The sequence below is a fragment of the Dryobates pubescens genome, chromosome 18 (assembly GCF_014839835.1).
Source record: "Dryobates pubescens isolate bDryPub1 chromosome 18, bDryPub1.pri, whole genome shotgun sequence".
In the NCBI taxonomy this organism is placed as follows: Eukaryota; Metazoa; Chordata; class Aves; order Piciformes; family Picidae; genus Dryobates; species Dryobates pubescens.
Window position 1 is genome coordinate 18527490 of NC_071629.1, and position 18603 is coordinate 18546092.

The 18603-nt window shown below is 46.9% G+C and overlaps 1 protein-coding gene across 6 annotated transcripts in view; it reads left to right on the plus strand.

Annotated features, from left to right (window-relative positions):
- Positions 1-16805, plus strand: part of ATP11C (ATPase phospholipid transporting 11C) — a 64716-nt gene extending 47911 nt beyond the window's left edge. For 2 of the 6 annotated variants that reach the window (XM_054169324.1, XM_054169325.1), the window contains exons 22-29: positions 878-1023; positions 1397-1456; positions 2467-2594; positions 5555-5690; positions 8011-8076; positions 9185-9288; positions 10740-10893; positions 16642-16805. In XM_054169324.1, the coding sequence (XP_054025299.1) occupies positions 878-1023; positions 1397-1456; positions 2467-2594; positions 5555-5690; positions 8011-8076; positions 9185-9288; positions 10740-10893; positions 16642-16758 (911 nt within the window). In that variant the 3' untranslated portion in view covers positions 16759-16805. Of the gene's footprint in view, positions 1-877; positions 1024-1396; positions 1457-2466; positions 2595-5554; positions 5691-7534; positions 7977-8010; positions 8077-9184; positions 9289-10739; positions 10894-13462; positions 13554-14476; positions 14573-16641 lie in introns of those variants that run through there. The other 4 variants (XM_054169328.1, XM_054169327.1, XM_054169329.1 and 1 more) reach the window with 4 other exon arrangements.
- Positions 16806-18603: the final 1798 nt, after the last annotated feature.

Sequence of the window (18603 nt, forward strand, 5' to 3'; positions counted from 1 at the left end):
TCTCTTCCAAGCCCTAACATCCTGTGATCATGTGTTGCTCACCTTTGATAGTACCACTCCTCATACCAGTGATAAACTGTAGTTTCTGTTGGAAAAACTCCATGGCCAAATTCAATGTCAAGGCTGCTTGCTGGTCAAATCAAAAAAGCACAAGTTGCAAACTGCTGGGGGGTTACTGGGAGTTGCTGCAAAGGCAGTGCAGTGAAAACATCAGACTTTATTAGGGCTCTCTGGTCACAGCTGCTAGTAACTCAGCACTGGGGACCTACACATAGGGGCTGATGCTGAGTAATGTTGTCTGCCTCTGTGTGACTGACATCAGGCTGGAAACTGCAGACTGGTGTCAGAGGTCCAGGAGATACTGGAGAGTGTTTTAATACCACCAAAGACAGACAGGTTGATGGAGAGAAAGGGCAGCCTGTAATGAATGGAGCCCCAGTGCAGTTTGTTTAACTGTGGCTTTGGAGTGAACAAAACTGTCTGTCTTGAGCTGAGCTCTGGGTATGTCTCGGGAGGCTAAGCATCTGCAATGGAATTAACTGGGCTGCGTGAGATGCAGGCAAGCCTGGGGGAAAGCCAACTCCTTATCTTTTATCAGGTTTGCTTAGATGCTTTTTCACCACACTCTTTCATAGGAACTCAGACAGCAACCTAAATATAGCTTAAAAAACCCAGAGGCAGGTCTGAGTGTTGTGGAGCCAAAACCATGCCGAGTCTTGCAGCGTGTGTGTGTTTTGATCTCCTGGGGCACTGAAGAGGGAAATACAGCCTTTGTCTTGCCTCAGAATGCTGAGTGATGTGAACAAACCCAGTGGGTAGCAGTGGTGCAGATTCCAGTCCCTTAGGGGCTAACTCCGTTGCACGCTTCTGTCTCCAGGTATAAAAGGCAAAGAAGGGCGGCAGGCTTCCAGAAACAGCGACTATGCTGTGCCAAAGTTTAAACACTTAAGGAAACTCCTCCTAGCACATGGGCATTTGTATTATGTGAGAATAGCACACCTTGTACAGTATTTCTTCTATAAGGTAAGGATGTGTGTGCAGCTTCTTTCTTTGCACTTTGAGGGGGAAGGGTTGACAATGGGAAAAAAACCCCAGGAAACCCAGAATGTGTAAGCTGTTCTGTAGCTCTCTGTTCCTTCCCTAGATCAGGCTGTGTCTCTGCCATGCACCTGTCAGTTGAAAGCTGTGCTTACAGAGCAATGTGAGCGTGGCTTTATTCCAGTTTCTTCGGCAGATACTAACTGTTGAGTGGGTTGGTTTTGTTTGGTACACAATAGTGTCCTAACTTGTCTGGTATTGTAATATCAGACACTGGTATCTGGTAACAGAAAAATTGTTTGGCTTTGGATTTGAAGTCAAGCACTTCCCTGCTAACCATTCTTTTTCATTTCCCTAGAACCTTTGCTTCATTTTACCACAGTTTTTATACCAGTTCTTCTGTGGATTCTCACAGCAGGTAACTTCCAGTAACATGTCTGTAAAGCTAGAATAAAAAGCATGTGGCACAATCAGGTCTCGTAGCAGAGGCTTGGCTTTTGGCCTCCTGTCCCTCCCTCACCTTGCTTTAGAGGATGGTGGGAACCAAGCTCATTGCTCAGCACCATATCTAGAGCACAGTGTTTTTGAGACCCATAACTGAAAAGACAGAAATTGGTTTCCTTTCCTTTCTCATCCACCACCCATAGACACCTTCCTAAAGTAATGAGAGAGGAGCTTAGCTGGTTTGCAGCACTGGCTGCTTCCTCTTTTCTTAAAAGTTCTCAAAGGCTTCCTGTTTTTTTGTTCCTCTGCTGCTCTTTCCTGCATGAAAGGTGTCTCTCAAAAGGAAGAACAGTTTGTTCTTTTATGACAGCCTTTAAAAGACACAATGAGTGTCATCAGAGCTTGCTTAGTCTAAGTGAGCATCAGAGGGGTAGATCCATGTGGTGAGTGGGTTCACGTGCTTGTAGGCAGGAGCTTTGGCTTTTGTGCTCAAAATTTGGGCTCAAAAGTAATGATAGGAGATAATTCTCTGCCTGTCTTGTCAGAAGCATTTGTTTTTTGGGGTTTTTTTTAATTCTTAAAGAAGTCATAGTTCCTGTGAAACACTCTTGTCTGTAGAGAGTCACAGGAGACATGAGGTGTATTAATAGCAACAGCAGCACAAGAGCAGCTACAAAAGAGCTGTGATAAGGGCTGTTTAATCACTTTTTAATGGAGAATGAGCCTGGAGATGAGGCCAGCCAGTTACAAAATTTCCCAGCAGTGGGAGGAGGGGTCCTGACCAGGCAGCCTGCAGGTGCCTTCGCCCCTGGGCATTGCCTGGAGCGTGACCCCTGTCTGATGAAGCTGTCCTATGTGGCAGTGACAGAGGGATGAATCTGTAGGTTGTGTTTGGAGGCAAGGACTGGAAATGTGTAATCTGTTCATGGGGAGACTTCTGAAACAAAAGTTCTGTCTCATTTTACCCTTTCTTCCTCTTCTAAGCCTCTGTATGATGCTGCTTATCTTACCATGTACAACATCTGCTTCACATCTCTACCTATCCTGGCATACAGTCTCCTGGAGCAGCACATCAACATTGACACGCTGACCTCAGATCCCCAGCTCTATATGTAAGTAGCACTGGACAAAGCAAGCCTGTGCACAACTTGATTGTCCAGGGGTTAAGTTTTGTTGTGGAAAAATCTTCTTTGGGGGTGGTAGAGCTCTGAAACAGGCTGCCCAGAGAGGGGACAGAGTCTCTGTCTTTGGAGGCCCACCTGAACATGTTTGTATGTGCTTTAGGTGATCCTGCATTGTCAGGGAGGTTGGACTCAATCTTCAGAAGTCCCTTCCAACCTCTACCATTCTGCATCACTCTGTGAAGCAGGAGTCCATGTCCTGTGTCAGTGATAGGGTCACCATGGACTGCAGAAAAGGCTCTTTCTGTCCCTGCTGCTGCTGCATTATTGCTGAGCAGTGTCCTAGCCACTGCATGTTTCTTCTGATTCATGCTCTCTAAGAGTGTCTGGGCTAGCAAATTGTGCTGCTGCTTCTCTATGAAAAATAAACTGAAGGTGGAATTCTTCATCTGTAAGAAACATCAAGCTGCAAATGTGGCCAAACCATTTATTCGTGTGAGCTTTGAGCAAGGCACGTGGACCAAGCACATCACAGAGCATGTAATGGATGGAGGGGAGATGGAGCTTTCAGGAGAAAAAGAGGTCCATTCATTTTCAGAAAGACAGATGTCCCTGAAGTCCAGCTCAGGCAGGTAGTTTTTCAGCTGGTCTAAATGGATGTCCTTCCCCGGGCTCCACAGGCCATATCCCTGCACCAAAACCTGTTACCAGCTCTGCTCTTTGATCCACATGCTCAGAGTTTTCTGTCACGATGCCCATGGAAAGCCCAGTTGGAAGAGATTTTCTGCTTTGCTGGTTGCTTTCTCCCCTTCCTTGGTTGCAACAGGGAGAGGCTTTGACCTCCCACAGAAACCAAGACATGTGCATTTTCTCTCCACCCCACCCATCATGCACATGTGCTTGAGTGCAGCCTTTCACAGGAGCTAAGGAAGATGCTTTTTTAGTGAAGCACCTGGTCATGCATCACTGTTGCTGATTCCCATGCCTGGAAGTAAGCTCAGGACCAAGTTCACTTCTGTGGAGAGAGACCAGGCTGGGTCTGCTCCAGCTAGTGCCTGTGCAAGCCCTGTTACCTTAGCTATGGCACAAGAGCCATGCTTTTGCAGGGACAGCAAAGGGAATTGACAGATACCTAAAGACAGTGTGTGGAAGTTACTTTAGGGTCAGAGGAAATGGCCTCAAGCTGCACCAGGGGAGGTTTAGGCTGGATATTAGAAGAGACTTCTTCCCTGAAAGGATTCTCAAAGGCTGGAACAGGTTTCCCAGGGGGGTGGTTGAATCCCCATCCCTGGAGGTGTTTCAAAGAGGCAGAGATGTGGTGCTGAGGGTCATGGTTTAGCACCAGCCTTGGTAGAGTCAGAGAATGGTTGGACTTGATCTTGAAGGTCTTCTCCAACTGAAACAATTCTATGATTCTAGCTATAGAAAAATCAGCTAATGCAACAAGAGCTGTAAGGCTCAGAAGGGACCTGGGTGCTTTTGAAGTAAGAGCTCAGCTCCGTGACTGATGAGAGCTGTGCTCCTCTGCTCGTACAGCACGATGCCACCACGTGCGTGCCTAAGGAAACTGGGAATTGAATATTGTGCAGCACAGAACAGCGAGAGCAAGTACCTGGTGGGCTGCCTGGTCTCTGGGGGTCTGTCCATTGAGGGCAAACAGATGAATTGAGCAGGCAGACAGCTTTAGTTTGAATATTCATGACTGTGCCTGCGCTGCTGAATGCAGAGCGACCGCTGTGCCTGGGCTGTGAGAGCTGAGCTGCTGCAGTGCAGATCTGCTGGCTCTACGGAGCCTGTTTACCATGAGCGCTGCAGGACGCAAATGCAAACAGAGCTCCCACTCAGGAAGTTGGTTGTATTTGCTGTCCTTGCAAGAAAACCCACTTATAGTCTGGTTTATCCCTGTCCCTTACTTGTATCCAAATTGCAGTACCTTAGAGAATCACAGAACCATTTTGATTGGAAAAGACCTTTAAGAACATAGAGTCCAAACATTCTCCAACTCTACCAAGTCTAAATCGTGTCCCATAAGCATGCTTTTATCCCTCATCAATCTCACCATTTTAAAGGAGGACATCTGAAAAGATGATGTTGCAGGGAACTTTTTAACTCCCTTCTGCCCTCACAGCTGCTCTCCACTCACTGGGCTTTGCCTGTGGTCTGTGAAGAGCTCTGCCTGTAGTGCATCTGCTCACTGCTGCCTCCATGCCAGATCTCATCCTATATTCAGCCCAGAGCTTACTGCTACAATCCCCACGTTAAAACCACCCACCATCCAATTCAGGAGGTTATTTTCAGCCTGTGCAGAAAAATAGCACTTCCAGGAGCAGGGCTTGCAGAGCTTTTCTCAAGGAGGGAGTCTGCACATTCAGCAAAGAGGGAAGCACACCTTAGATTTGCTGCATCCTCTGTGGCTCTCCTTAGGCATTGCCCTGGCTTCTGAGTTCAGCAGTGAGTGTCACACACTGTGGGCAGTGCTAGGGATGTGAGAGGGACTCAGGACCGTGTTAGAGCTATTTACACTTTGGGCTGGCTTGGGTTTTAATCCAGGTTTCTTAGAGAAGGACAAACCTAATTAATGTGCTGAACCTCTTATTTCTCATGACCAGCAGCTGCATATGGCAAATGTTGTTTGTGTCCTGCACGTTGGCAGGTATTTGTGTTTTACCTCCTTGTTCCCTGGAGCGAGGGTTTGCTCCAAAGTCCACTGAGAGTGGTAAGATACTGGAACAGGTTGCCTAGGGGAGTGGTTGAAGCCCTCTCCCTGGGGATATTCAAGATCAGACTCGATCAAGCCTGACCTAGTCGGGAGTCATCCCTGCTGACTGCAGGGTAACTGGACAAGGTCCCTTCCAAGCTGATGCAATCTGTGATCACCTGGCTGTGTGGGGGGGCTTTGTAGCACCTCCCTGGCCTGATGGTGACGTTCTCGTTGCTCCATCTCTTGGCAGGAAGGTTTCGGATAACGCCATGCTGCAGTGGAGGCCGTTCCTGTACTGGACCTTCCTGGGCGCCTTTGAAGGACTCGTGTTTTTCTTTGGGGCTTATTTTCTTTTTCAAAATTCATCATTGGAAGATAATGGAAAGGTAACACCACCAAAAAAAAAAAAAAAAAAAAAAAGAGAAAAAGAAAGAAATACCAAACCCCCCAAAAAACCCCAAACAAGATGAGTGTTCCTCCTGTGCACTGCCTCTTTTATATGCCTGGCAGGGAAGATCTATATGCTTAATGTGTGCAGTGTCTTGAGTCTTGTCCAATGGTGTAGCTTTGCTTATGGTGTGATTCTGCAGCAAGTGCTTGAAATAAAACGTTTTCCAGCTCACCATGGCAACAGGGCAGAGCTGGTTACACTCACTAGGTAAAACAACTAGTCCTGCACACAGCTTTATTCCAGCTTGGTAAGCTTTGCGCAGCGCTGTTCCACTCTTCTGCATGGTCTCAGGTTATTGACCCAGGGCAGGAGCGGTGTCCATCCTTCCCACCAGCATGCCACGTGAAATTTGGCGTGGGTTTGGCTGGTTACAAGTGACTAAATTGCACCACCTTGATAAGATGTTCCTCAGACATGGCACAGGGCTGCTTGCAAGCTGCCCTTGCTCTGGGGTGTAAGTTCGGCCATCTTCCTCCCTTAGCAGTTGGGGAAGGCTGGTGCTGGTTTGCTGCCATGTGGAAGCCAGCATCTGTTCACACCATGCAGGCTGTTCTTCTCCCTGCTGCCTGCCTGCTTATGCCTCTTGTATCAGGACAAGGGCTTGCATCAGGACACGAGTGAGGTGTGGGAGCTGCTCCAGGTTAATGCACACAGAAAGCAGGGTGAAAAGGAAAAGACTGAATATTCTTTTGTGTGTGTGCCCTTTTTTCTGGTTAACTGAGTACAGAGCAAAACATTAGTGCAGTGTGGTGGCATGGGCTGTTTTAGGACCCATTCCCCAAGGGAGTAAGCAGCAGGATCAGGAAAGTGACTGTCCCCTGGTAGTTGGCACTGGTGAGGCCACACCCTGAGTCCTGGATTCAGTTTGGGGCCCTTACTACAAGAAGAACATTGAAATGCTGGAGCATGTCCAGAGAAGAAGGAAGCTGGTGAAGGGTTTGGAGAACAGGGCTGGTGAGGAGCAGCTGGGGGAACTGGGGTTGTTTAGTTTGGAAAAGAGGAGGTTGAGGAGAGACCTTGCTCTCTACGACTCCCTGAAAGGAGGTTGGAGTGGGGTGGGGTGAGTGTTGATCTCTTCTCTCTAGTATCAAATATTAGGATGAGAGGAAATGACCTCAAGTTGTACCAGGGGATATTATGAAAAATTTCTTCATTGCAAGAGTGGTTAGGCATTGGAACAAGCTGCCCAGGGAGGTGGTGGAGTCACCATCCCTGGAGGTGTTCAGAAACATGCAGGCGTGGCACTTTGGGACATGGTTTAATGGCCGTGGTGGTGCTAGGTCAGCAGCTGGACTTGATGATCTTGGAGACACCATCATTTGTTACACTTGAGAAAAATTTAGCTTTTTTTCGGTGGCTAATGCTTGGAGGAGAGCTGATGAAACACTTCTGTGCATACATTGTACCAGTGCCAACATTCATGGCCCCAGCTACATGTAGTCAAGCCCCTGTAGCAGAGGTTCAGTGCTTTCCTGTATTTATAGCTGTTCAGGTTGTGTTTGGAAGAAACACAAAGCACTGAAGTGCTCTGCAAGTGCCCTCAGAGGTCAAGGCTATGTGGCACTCCACTAAGATCCATGGTTATGTCCTGTTTTGTAGACACTTATGCCTGTAAGAGCTGCTAGCAGCAATTGTTCATAGCTCCCATGTATGCCTGACTGACTCCTTTTGCACTCCTATGGACTTCAATTTTTTTTACCTTTTTTTCTTTTCTTTTTTTTTTTTGCATTTTTGGAGAACTTTTTACATTTCACTTTCTGTTTTGATGTATGCATTCAGATCTTGACAGCCTTTGGTAAGCATCCCTCCCATTCATTGCTATCATTTGGATTTAGAATGCAGTTCTCTGCTTTTCTTTGTCCTGCGTAGTCACTCGTGTCTGCAACCCGAGACTGCCCATTGCTGCCTTCTGCACAGGGGGCTGATCCCAGGCGATGAGCAGAGGTGTTGTGAGAAAGCAGAAACTGGCAAAATTGACAACTGCAGGTGGTCTAATGACTTGTATCCCCAGTCAACATTGCTGTTAGTAGGAGGTTGTACCTGTCACTGTCACCAACTCTGGGTCACTCATCCACCTGGCACTGCATGGCACAGGGTAGCGTAGTGGGCTGCCGCCTCTCTGAGCATCAATCTTTGTAGCAGCTGCTCCATCCTGTCCTTCTCCTCCACTCCCTGCTTGCACCTCATTGTCCTTTCTGTGCTTCTCTAAGGAGATGGACCCAAGCACCTGTGGCAATGTGTAATGTGTTTTTCAGGTTTTTGGGAACTGGACCTTTGGGACGATTGTTTTCACTGTGCTGGTGTTCACCGTCACTCTAAAGGTGAGGAGCCTCCTTCTATTCCACTCCCTTCTTGCAGTCATTTTCCAGTGCATGTGTATGTGCTGCAGAATTGTGCAGTAAAGATGAAGAGTCTGTGAATGTGTTTCCCACCACACTTCTAGCTCTTCTTCCATAAAAGCAGAACTTGCTCATTGAGCATTAACCTTTGTGTAGTCCCTGGTCTGTACTCCTGGGCTGTGCTGGTCCATAAGTTCAGTACTTAAAGGAGATATCTTTTAAGCAGGGATTGTTGAGACAGGACAAGGGGTGATGGCTTTAAACTAAAAGAAGGCAGGTTTGGACTGGGTACAAGGAAAATACTGGTTTGCTCTGAGGGTGGTAAGATAAGACAGTGGCACAAGTTGCCCAGAGAGGTGGTAGCAGCCCTATCCCTGGAAACATTCCAGGTCAGGTTGGATGGGACTCTGAGCAACTTGACCTTGTTCACTGCAGTGGACTAGATGACCTTTGAAGGATCCTTCCAACCCCAAATATTCTATAATTCTATGTTTTGGTTAAATTACTTTCCTATTTTTTGCCCTTTTTTGAGAACTCCAATTGGTTATGGTTGACTTTTCCCCCCATACTTTCACCCTTTGATGCTCAGCTCTAGCAAGAGGAGAGAAGCACCAGGGAATTTGGGTTTGTCCACCTTGTTTCAGACACCACTGTGCTTTGGAGGGGTCCCAAAAGCACATCTGCCAAATAATAATGGCAAATCTGCATTGTTTTGTGGAGCTTTCCAGAATGAACAGTTTGCACAAGACCTTACAAAAGGTCTGTTATGTTTGGTTCAGAACAGCAGGTGGTGGCAGTAGGCCACTGCAGTCCCACTAGCCTTCAGACATCTCTTTCCGGTGTCATCAGTGGCTGCATCAATTCTCCTCTATTAAAAAGTGTCAGTTACAATTGGAAACTTGCTGTTTCCCTGTTGGTATCATGCCAGTCTAGAGATACTGAAAATATATGCCCTGGTGCACATGTGCAGAGAGGTTGTGGCTTGGAGAACCTTCTGCCTTAACAGGAAACCAGTCTGAAATGTTACATGAATGTCATCCAATGCACTCTGCATCTACTGCCTCTTCTGTCCCTCTGTTTATTCACACAGCTAGCGTTAGACACACGATTCTGGACGTGGATGAACCACTTTGTGATCTGGGGCTCCCTTGCCTTCTATGTGTTTTTCTCATTCTTCTGGGGAGGAGTCATTTGGCAAGTATCTTCTTTTCTTCTCCTACATGGTGCTTTCTCAGGGGGAATGCCCAGCGCTGGCATGCAGCATGCCCTTGTTTGGACTATCCTGAGACAGAGATGGAATGTGTAGTCATCCTCCTTTCTCTGCTGAGAAGGGAAGAGATGATGCCTTCATCCAATGCCTACCAAAAGCTGGTGCTAGAAGAGGTCTGTTGCATCATGAGGCATGTTGAAGGAGGTCTGTTAGCCCACCAGAAGGGTAGCCTGAAAGCAAATAGTGCCCTGGGCACTATCCAGGTGCTTGGTTTTGGCAAGAGGTGGTTTGCTTTTCTGCTCATGAGGTTGTTTCTGGTGCTGAGGCCCTTGCCTTTATTGGGAGTTTCTGGGATAAATATTTCAGTATGTGTATGTGGCTGGGAAATAAAGGAAAAACTGATGATGGAAAGGAAGGCAGTGATGCAGAGGAAAGGGACAGATGAGGCAGATGCAGAGCAAGAGGATTTAGCCCTCTGGGGCACCTTAAGAGGGAGAAATAAGCAGGAGAATGTACAGATCCTGCTGCTGAAATCCTGGGCCCGAGTAGGAGAAGAATTCTCACTGATCTGAGCATGACCAGGATTTTAGGCTTAATGTCTTGCAAAAGCAGGCAGGTAGTAAGACACTACAAATACTGAGTTTTCTCTTTCCCATGCTGAAGTAGATGTTCATGCTGACATTCACGCTGTCTCCCATTTTACACCTTTGTTTTCCCCTATGGGCTGGTGCCATGGGTCATTGGCTAGATCCTTGACCCAGCAGCTTGCTAATAAGGATGTGGAACTGATAACATAATTTAATTGGAGGTTCATAGGCTCTGTTTAACTCTTCAGCATTCCTAACCAACAGATCCAGATCTGTGGTCTCGCCAGATCCCTATGCTGAAATGTCTGATTTCTGCTGGTGTGTTGAACTTGCATAGCTCAATGCTTCTGAGTTAACTGCTTTGGGATCCTTGTCATCAGTTGTGAGGCATTTTTCACAAGCATCTGTGAGTTTCCCTCTGTCATCAAGGGAGGGGGAAAAGGCAAACACCATGGCACAGAGTGTCTCTGGATTTCCACCATCCAAAGCAGCCCAGAAGCTATAGTGAAGTCCAAAGCTGAAATAAAATGATCTGGTTGTGGATAAGCTGAATAATTTCTTTCAGTCATAGCAGAACTCAAAGCTCTCTCCCCATCTTGAAATGAGGCAGATGTGGAAGATGCAAAATCCATTGTGTAAAGGGACAGGGCAGTCCTGCAGAACTAGCACAGCTGAAGACAGGAGATGTGGTGAGAGGAGGACCAGCAGTGTGTTCTTGTGCAGCCTGTATCCATCCCTATCTGAAAGGGAGGTGTTACTGCTAACAGTTTGATCTGAATCTGCCTTTGACCTCCTTGAGAAATCATGTTAACCAGAATTTATTTGTATCTCTTTTTTTCCCCCTGCAGGCCTTTCTTGAAGCAGCAAAGAATGTATTTTGTATTTGCCCATATGCTGACTTCTGTTTCCACCTGGCTGGCAATAATCCTCCTGATCTTTATCAGCCTTTTCCCAGAGATTCTTCTAATAGTTTTAAAAAATATAAAAGAGAAAAATCATCAGGTAAGGAACAAGATGATGTATTGCACAGACCTTTCTTACTAAGCAGCAGAACCTGTAGCAGTACTGTGTACCACTGACATCTGAAGAAAGGCCTTCCAGAGTCTTGCCTTGCTCTTACACATGCCAGAAATACCAAGGAGCTCATCTAAAAATACTGCCTAGATCTGTAGCGAGAAGAGCCTCAGCCCGTGCCTTTGCCTCGTTGCCTTCCCTGGGTGGCAACCTGCCATCTCATAGAAAAGTGCAGTAACCCTTTTCCAACCTGAGCTGATCATCAAACCCACCATATGTGTCCTGAGAAACAGATGCTTGTTGTTATGTCACAGGATGCCCCCATGATGTGGGGTATGTCTTCAGGTGCTGGTGCAGGGGCTACAGGGTCAGGTCTTGTCACATTTGGCCACCCCCTGAAATTACTGAGGGCTAGTTCCTGAAGAGCTCTCTTCTACTGCAGAGGAGGAGGGGGCTCATTTTAGAAATGTAAACCATCTGCGAGTTTTCTTCATCACTCCTGCAAACACTGAAAGCCAGCACTGTCAGGCTCCCTTCTCACACCATGCTGAGACCCCTGCCCCTTGCTCTCTGCTCAGAGGTGCCAAGCATTCCTGCAGCACTGTCCCCGTGGGCAGCTCCTGCTCACCCAACCTGTCCCTCTGCTGCTTGCTGTGCCTCTCCTCCCTCCTGCAGCCCCTCTCTTTACCCTGCAATGTCAGCAAGCTCTGCCTTTGGTCAGCCTGAGATGTGTTGCCTGCCAGCCCTTTTCGGTGGGTTTGCATGTGCTTAGACAGTGGCAGGGCATGGCCAAAGGGACACGAGCTGGTGTGAGGTCACCCACCCACAGACACCCAGCAGGTACTGACACTGAGGGTTTGGTTGGAATGGCTGGCTAGAGCCAGCCATCACTCTCCCTGTGAGCTTAGCTGCAGGGTCTGGCCACTACAGAGGTGGCAGTGTACAGAGGTGGCTTATGCCCTGCCAGCTGTACCCCAGACCAGCTTCATGGCAAACCTATGCTCAGTAGGTCTGACCATGTCCCAGGAAACCATGGCATGACCTTCCAAATACTGAGGTTTAAAACAGACTGCTCTCCTTGAAGCTCTTCTATCCCATGAAGTTTCAGTGCATCTTCCTCACCTGGGATCACTTGTTATCTTTGGTCCTCCTTTAAAAGTGATGGGTATCTCCATTTAAAGATATATCCAATGAAGTAGTGAAGGTTTTCCTCTCCCAAATCGTCTGAGGTATGAACTTAGCACAGTATCACTGAACTAAAAGATGTATTTTCAAGACAGCCCCACTCCACCTCCCTAAGCCATTGAAACAGAAAGAACAGAGATGGTAAAAGAAAAGGGTGGTTGAATTTTTCTTAAGCTCTGTGTAATTTCTCCCAGTTCAGTATGATTTAAGAGCTTTTGGCTTGACATCCCTGTTGAATAGGCTGGGAGCCAATTGCTGTCAGCTGTGAACATAGGACAGTTCAAGGATAGTGACCTGGAAGGGCAACTCACCTGAGAGATGACCCATTTTTTTGCCTTCAGCTGTTGGCCAGAAGATCCATTCCCCCATGCAATGCTTGCTTTCAAGAGTACTTCACAATGATGTTTAAAAGGCTCTTAAATCGTTTAGCAAAGCAAAATAAGTGTCAGCTAGAGAAATCTTTGTACGTGCCTGGCAGACTGAGCACAGGCTGAGCCATATTTAAATGTACATTTGGAGTAAGAGCTTCAGAAAATGCCTGAAGCAGACACCAGCTCTAGCTCTCTTGTGTCAGCAGACACCCAAATCAGTCACTTTACAGTCACAGATTGCATCAGGTTTTGAAGGGACCCTCAAAGGCCATCTTGTCCAACTCCCCTGCAGTCAGCAGGGACACCTCCAGCTAGATCAGGCTGCCCAGGGTCACATCAAGTGATCTTGAAAGTCTTCTCAGCCACATGTCCAGGCAACCTGTTCCAGTACTCTTACTGTAAAGAACTTCCTCCTAATGTTCAGCTTAAGTCTTCCCTGCTCTAGTTTCAAACCATTGCCCCTTGTCCTTATCACTCAAAGCCCTTCTAAGCAGTCCCTCCCCATCCTTCCTGTAGATCTCCTTCATATATTGCAATGAAATGTTGTTACATAGTGAATTATCTAGGCATCTAAGCCCAGGTAGATGATCTCAGATCAACACCTTTCTTGAAAATCCTGACATGAATGTTGGAGAAAAACCCCCAAACATTAGTTTCCCAAGGGGAGCATTAAATGAAAAGCAAGGTTAAGAAAGTTATTTAAGTGCCAGAACCCCAAAATTGGTAGCCAAGGATCCCCTCTGGAAGATGAGGTAGGGCTGGGGCCAGAGTGATAGACATCTGCCCTTGACCTCAACAGGACCAAGTTTCACTCCAAGTTTCCTATAACACAATGCATCAGCTCTGCTCAGTCTTTCTTGATTTATTTTTGTGTGTGTGGAACTGGTTTGGGTTTTGTTTGTTTTATTTTTTGAACTGCAAGGCACCTTTGTGTTCCCCCTGATTTCTGCCTCTCTCTTTCTTTTACTGCAATTTCTGTCTTTTGTGCTGTTGTGAACTAGGTAACGAAGCGCCTTCCTTCCTCAGGAACATCCACTATCTTCATGCTTTCTCAAACTTCCAGCAATCACAGCTTTTCTTGGAGTGAATAAGGTGATTTCTGAGTCACTATGTGTTGCTTGCTCTGTTGCTTTTTATCCTCCTCCTGATGCCTAACTCCTGTTTAGATTTGCTCACCCAGCTAAACCTGGCTTTTTTCCCCCCCTCCTCTTGCTTTAATTTAAATATTTTCTTTAAGTATTTTTGTCTGTCTCTTCCTCCTTGGTCTCCTGCTGCACCTCAAGTGGGTAAGCTGATCATAGTCAGGATGTCCAAGTGGAGGTGGAAGTGGCCAATACAGATTACACTTTCCTTCCCTGCTGTAGTTATGTATTAGTGGACTACACACAAACTTTTCTAAGGCATGGGGCAAGGCAGACTCAATGTTTATTGTCCTCTGGATGACTTGGCAAACACTTCAGGCTTGTCTGATCTAAGGGAAGCTCCGCAGGTGCCCATCTTACTCAGTCCATCCCACTTGTCAGTGTTAATGCTGCTGTTTGTACAAGTGAGTAACCCACTGCACTCAAGCCTCCCAGCAAGTCTCAGTCTGGGACTTGCACATGAGGATGGTGCAGCTACCCCACAACGGAGTGCCCTGAAAACATCTCCCAGGTGTTTGGGTTCACTGCAGGTCTGCAGTATTACTCACTATGTATAAAAATACTGGTCATGAGGAGATCAAGGATGGCTTCCTCCAGCCTCAAAAGTACCTGTAGCATAAACCACCAAGCCTGAAGTTCACCGTTTTGGGAAGCAGGTCTAGATGCTGAACACCCTTCGTGCCTATTGAACTGCTAAGCTCATCCAGTATTAATTAATCACTGTGGTGTTTAGGGAGTGTGTATTGCTACATGCCCTATGACATGACCTAGGTGTGAGAAGGGGAGGGTGTGTGTCTGTGTCCTACATTGTTCAACCATTAGGCAGGGACAAGTGTCACCTGTGCTACAAGTCTCTTTGCCTCGCTGTTGCAGAGCAGCAGGAAGGCACCTGACCCATTGTCGACCAGACCTTCTGTCAGACCACTTCTTTTAAGAACATTCTCAGATGAGTCTAATGTGTTGTAACAGGTACCCTGTCCAAAGGAGTTGGGATGGTTTTAGGAGGTGTTGATTAACCCAATGTAACCCCCTCAAATCAATTAAACTCTGGTTGGTTCTTACAATCATCTTGACTGTTGGTGTGGGGCACCTGTCCTTGTGGAATGGAGATGCAATGCTTGGGATGCATTTTAATTTGGTGATGTCTTATCCAACCTCTTCAGAATGCCTTCTGTGTGTACAGACCCCCTCAAACTGAAATACTTGTTTAGGGGCCCAAAAGTTGAACTACTTGGGGGGCATGGAAACAAATCTTTCTATAGAGCTGATATTTTGGTCTAATCTGAGCAGAAAATATAATCTGACTTCTGGAAACCACTATTTGCAGTGAAGTGTTCAAATCCCAGCTATTAAAATGATTCCAGTGTTGCATCTGAATTGTATACAAATCCCCTTTTCTAGGGTGCATGCTGTTCTGTCAGCTAGAAATAAGTACATTTTAATTCATCTGCATAGTTTGAAACTAAACTGTGTCAGTCTGTGGTATGGTGGGCATGTCTCTGTGTGTGTACACACACACAGAGCATCCTGCTACGAGTTTACTTGATTTTGAAAACATCTCAGTATGCCAATAGCAGAATAAAAAGACAAGTGCCTCATGGAATTCACAATCTCACCTTCAGAGGTGTTGGTTAACTGCATGTGGTGTCCACTGCAAGCATAAAACTGCAGATCTCTCCTAGCTCCTCTGTAGAATTCTGTGGTTCTTCTACCTTGGTACCCACAGCTGCTCCTAAAGCAGTGGGGTTAGTTGGAGGGACAGCTCCAGCAGTCAGCCTTGCCAGAGCCCCAGATGTAGCTGGCATAAGGCCGGGTTGCTGCTCGCCGGGGCACTGCTGGGGAGCTGACGTTAGGTGGTGCTCTCCGCTGCCGTATACTGGTGCAGACTGGTGTGGGAGGTGGCTGTGCTGGGACAGAAGGGGACCCTCAGGGGACAGCGTGGGCACATGCCACTTTGAGACTTTATACAGTGTGGTGGGTTGAAAATTCCACCCCCCCAACGTTAAATTTGCCAGACCAGCTCAGTTGGAAGCAAACGAAAGCTGTATTTACAAGCCAAAACTACCGTCTACGATGGAATGCAATGAGGTCTGTGGTGACAGGTTGGACTTGATGATCTTTGAGGTCTCTTCCAACCATGCTGATTCTGTGATTCTGTGAATATGTACAAATATACAATATTTACAGATATTTACAAGTAATAAACAGACTCCCTGGTCAAAGACCAAGGGAAGCTACTGGTTTCTCCCTCTCTGTCCCTCTTTAGCCCCCCATACAAAAGGGAGAAGAGACAGAAGCAGAGAAGTTAATACCAAAACAATGCAGCCAAGGTCAAGCAGAAGTGAGTTAGACTCTCTCCCAGAGCAAAGAAGGAAATAGAATTAGAATAGAATAGAATTAACCAGGTTGAAAGAGACCTTTGAGATCATCAAGTCCAACTTATCACCCAACAGCATCTAATCAACTAAACCACGGCACCAAGCACCCCATCCAGTCTCTTCCTAAACACCTCCAGTGATGGTGACTCCACCACCTCCCTGGGCAGCACATTCCAATGGCCAATCTCTCTTTCAATGAAGAACTTCTTCCTAACATCCAGCCTAAACCTCCCCTGGTGCAGCTTGAGACTGCGTCCTCATGTTCTGGTGCTGGTTGCCTGGGAGAAGAGAAAGAGAGGAGAGAAACTGTTTTGGGAATGAAATCTCATGGTAGATATCTGTCCCAGGGGATTGGTTAGAATTATCTTTATTTTCCTTTTTACTCCCAATAGTGATTTATTTATGTTTTTAAAGGCATAGCCTGAAACTACCACATACAGCATTAACCATTCATTTAACATCCTGTTCATTGGTTGTGAATGACATTGGGCACTTTTATCGTGGGCTAATCATTCTTCTTCTCCTATAAAAATAAGTGTGTGGGGGTTTGGGGTTTTTTTTGTTGTTTGTTTTGGTCTAAAAATGAAGAGAGCAAGGCTTTCTGAGCTTGGCAATGTGACAGCTGCAATATGTGTGCCTCTTTCCTTCTGATTTTTGCAGACTGGCCCCTTTGATCTGCCCATGTTAGTCTCATACAAACGCATAGAGAATGATTATGTGAAGACTGAAGATGCTGTTACTAACTTGGCAGAAAAATATCCTCTCAGGATACTTTAAAGTGCTCCATACAAACACTGCATATTGTCATGCTGTAGGAAAAAAACAGAACAAACCAAACCAAACCATGGTTGGAACCTAACAGTTCTCTTTAATACTACCAAGTACAGTAAGCAGCCATGCTGATAAAGCAGTAGCCAGGGCACTGGCCCCATGGTACCTGTTTGTCTTTGGGCTTGGTGGCTTCCCCGCCCTCCCCAACAAACAAATTCTGCCAAATCCTACATCACTGGAGGCTGAGAAAGCATCTTTAGGAGTTCATCCAAAACAGCATGAATTGAAGTGCAAGAGAGCAATGCCAGCCCCATTTCCCATGGGGGCTTCCTCTGCCTGCTGCAGACCTGGCCAAGAGCAGCTGAGAGCCACTGAAGTCTCTTGTTTTGCCTGACCAAAGAAGTAGCACAGACTTTAAACCCAGTAAGAGCCCCTGAAGGTGCCAAGGAGGAAAGCCTGCTTCTCATGTGGGAAGCTGGATGCATCCCTGAGAGCATCTCACCTGGTGCTGGGGCTGTGGCCCCCTTGGCGGGGGCTGTCCCCTCCCAGCCATGGGTTGCCAGATGCACATGGCAGAAATACTTGAAAACCTGGGAGAAATCTTGGCTGATGGAGCAAAATGTTTAGTCACATGTCCCTTCTCTGGGTACGACTGGAAGTGGTCTGTGGTCCATGCGGAGACCTGCTGGGAAGTGCCTGAGCATCCTCCTGCGGCCGGGTTGCTGGTGGGTTTGTTCCTGATGGAAGGTGAAGAAAAGGTCATTTTCCCTTGTGCTGTGGCTACTGGTGGTCGAAGGAAGTTTCCAGGGGGGAGGAAGGAGCCTCAAAAGCTAGGCTGTGCCAGACTTTCAGCCGTTTTGCCTGGGCTGCTGTGGTTGTGCTTACCTTGCTGCGCTGTGCAGCAGCTTCAACACTTTAAAGGCCTGAGTGACAGTGTGGTCCTTGGGTGATTCCCCAGGGACGTGGACCTGTGCCTGTGCACCCGCAGGCATATCAAACTGCATCTTGAGTTATTTGCACTAAGAAAAAAAAAGGAAGCCAGTTTAAAAACAAAAGGAACCTGATTTCATTTTACACTTCAGTTGGGTTTTAAATTGGCATGTTCTTCTTAAATCGACCTGTACCGTGATTGTGGGAACTGCCCTCTGTAGGTTGTGCCCAGCAGAGCTGAGATGCCTGACTTCTGCTATATGTCATTTTTGGTTTTAATTTATGGCTTTTTTTCTTCTCTCTGGATACTTCATATGTGGAAAAAGCTGTTTGTTTGTTTGTTTTTTGGTTATGTTAAGTCCTAAGCAGCGATGGAGCCCCCTGCTTGGTGAGACAGTTCTCCCTCGTGCTGAGCAGTGCAGAGGAACCACTGTGAGAAGCATTCAAGTATCACGTCTGCAGTAACAAGCTCCACGTTGCAGCTGGGTTTGGCTCCTGCTTGCTCAGGCTTTGTGTCGCTTACGTGCAAAGAAACAACACTTTCTGACTAGGTGGAACATTCCGTTTATCAAATTTCTCTGGCAAAGGACTATTAATTTGTGGAGGAATCAAGTGTTGCTCTCTGGCTGCTGCCCGTGAGGTCTGTCTCAGGCACTGATGGAAGCAGGATGCAGATCATCTGCTGGTGAATTCTGAGGTGAATCAGAAGGACTTTTTGCAGCGGGCATTACCTGTGCGGGAGAGGGGTATGCAGAGAGCCAGTGGCTGGCTGGTGGCTGCTCTTAGATCTGCCCAGCATGGGAGGGGACATACGGACAGGACCACTGTATTATACATGCTGCACTGGCCTCAAGTGGTGTTTGCTGACACTCTGTTAGCAACCGCAGCTCCACTCCTTACTGCAATGCAAGTAAGGAGCTG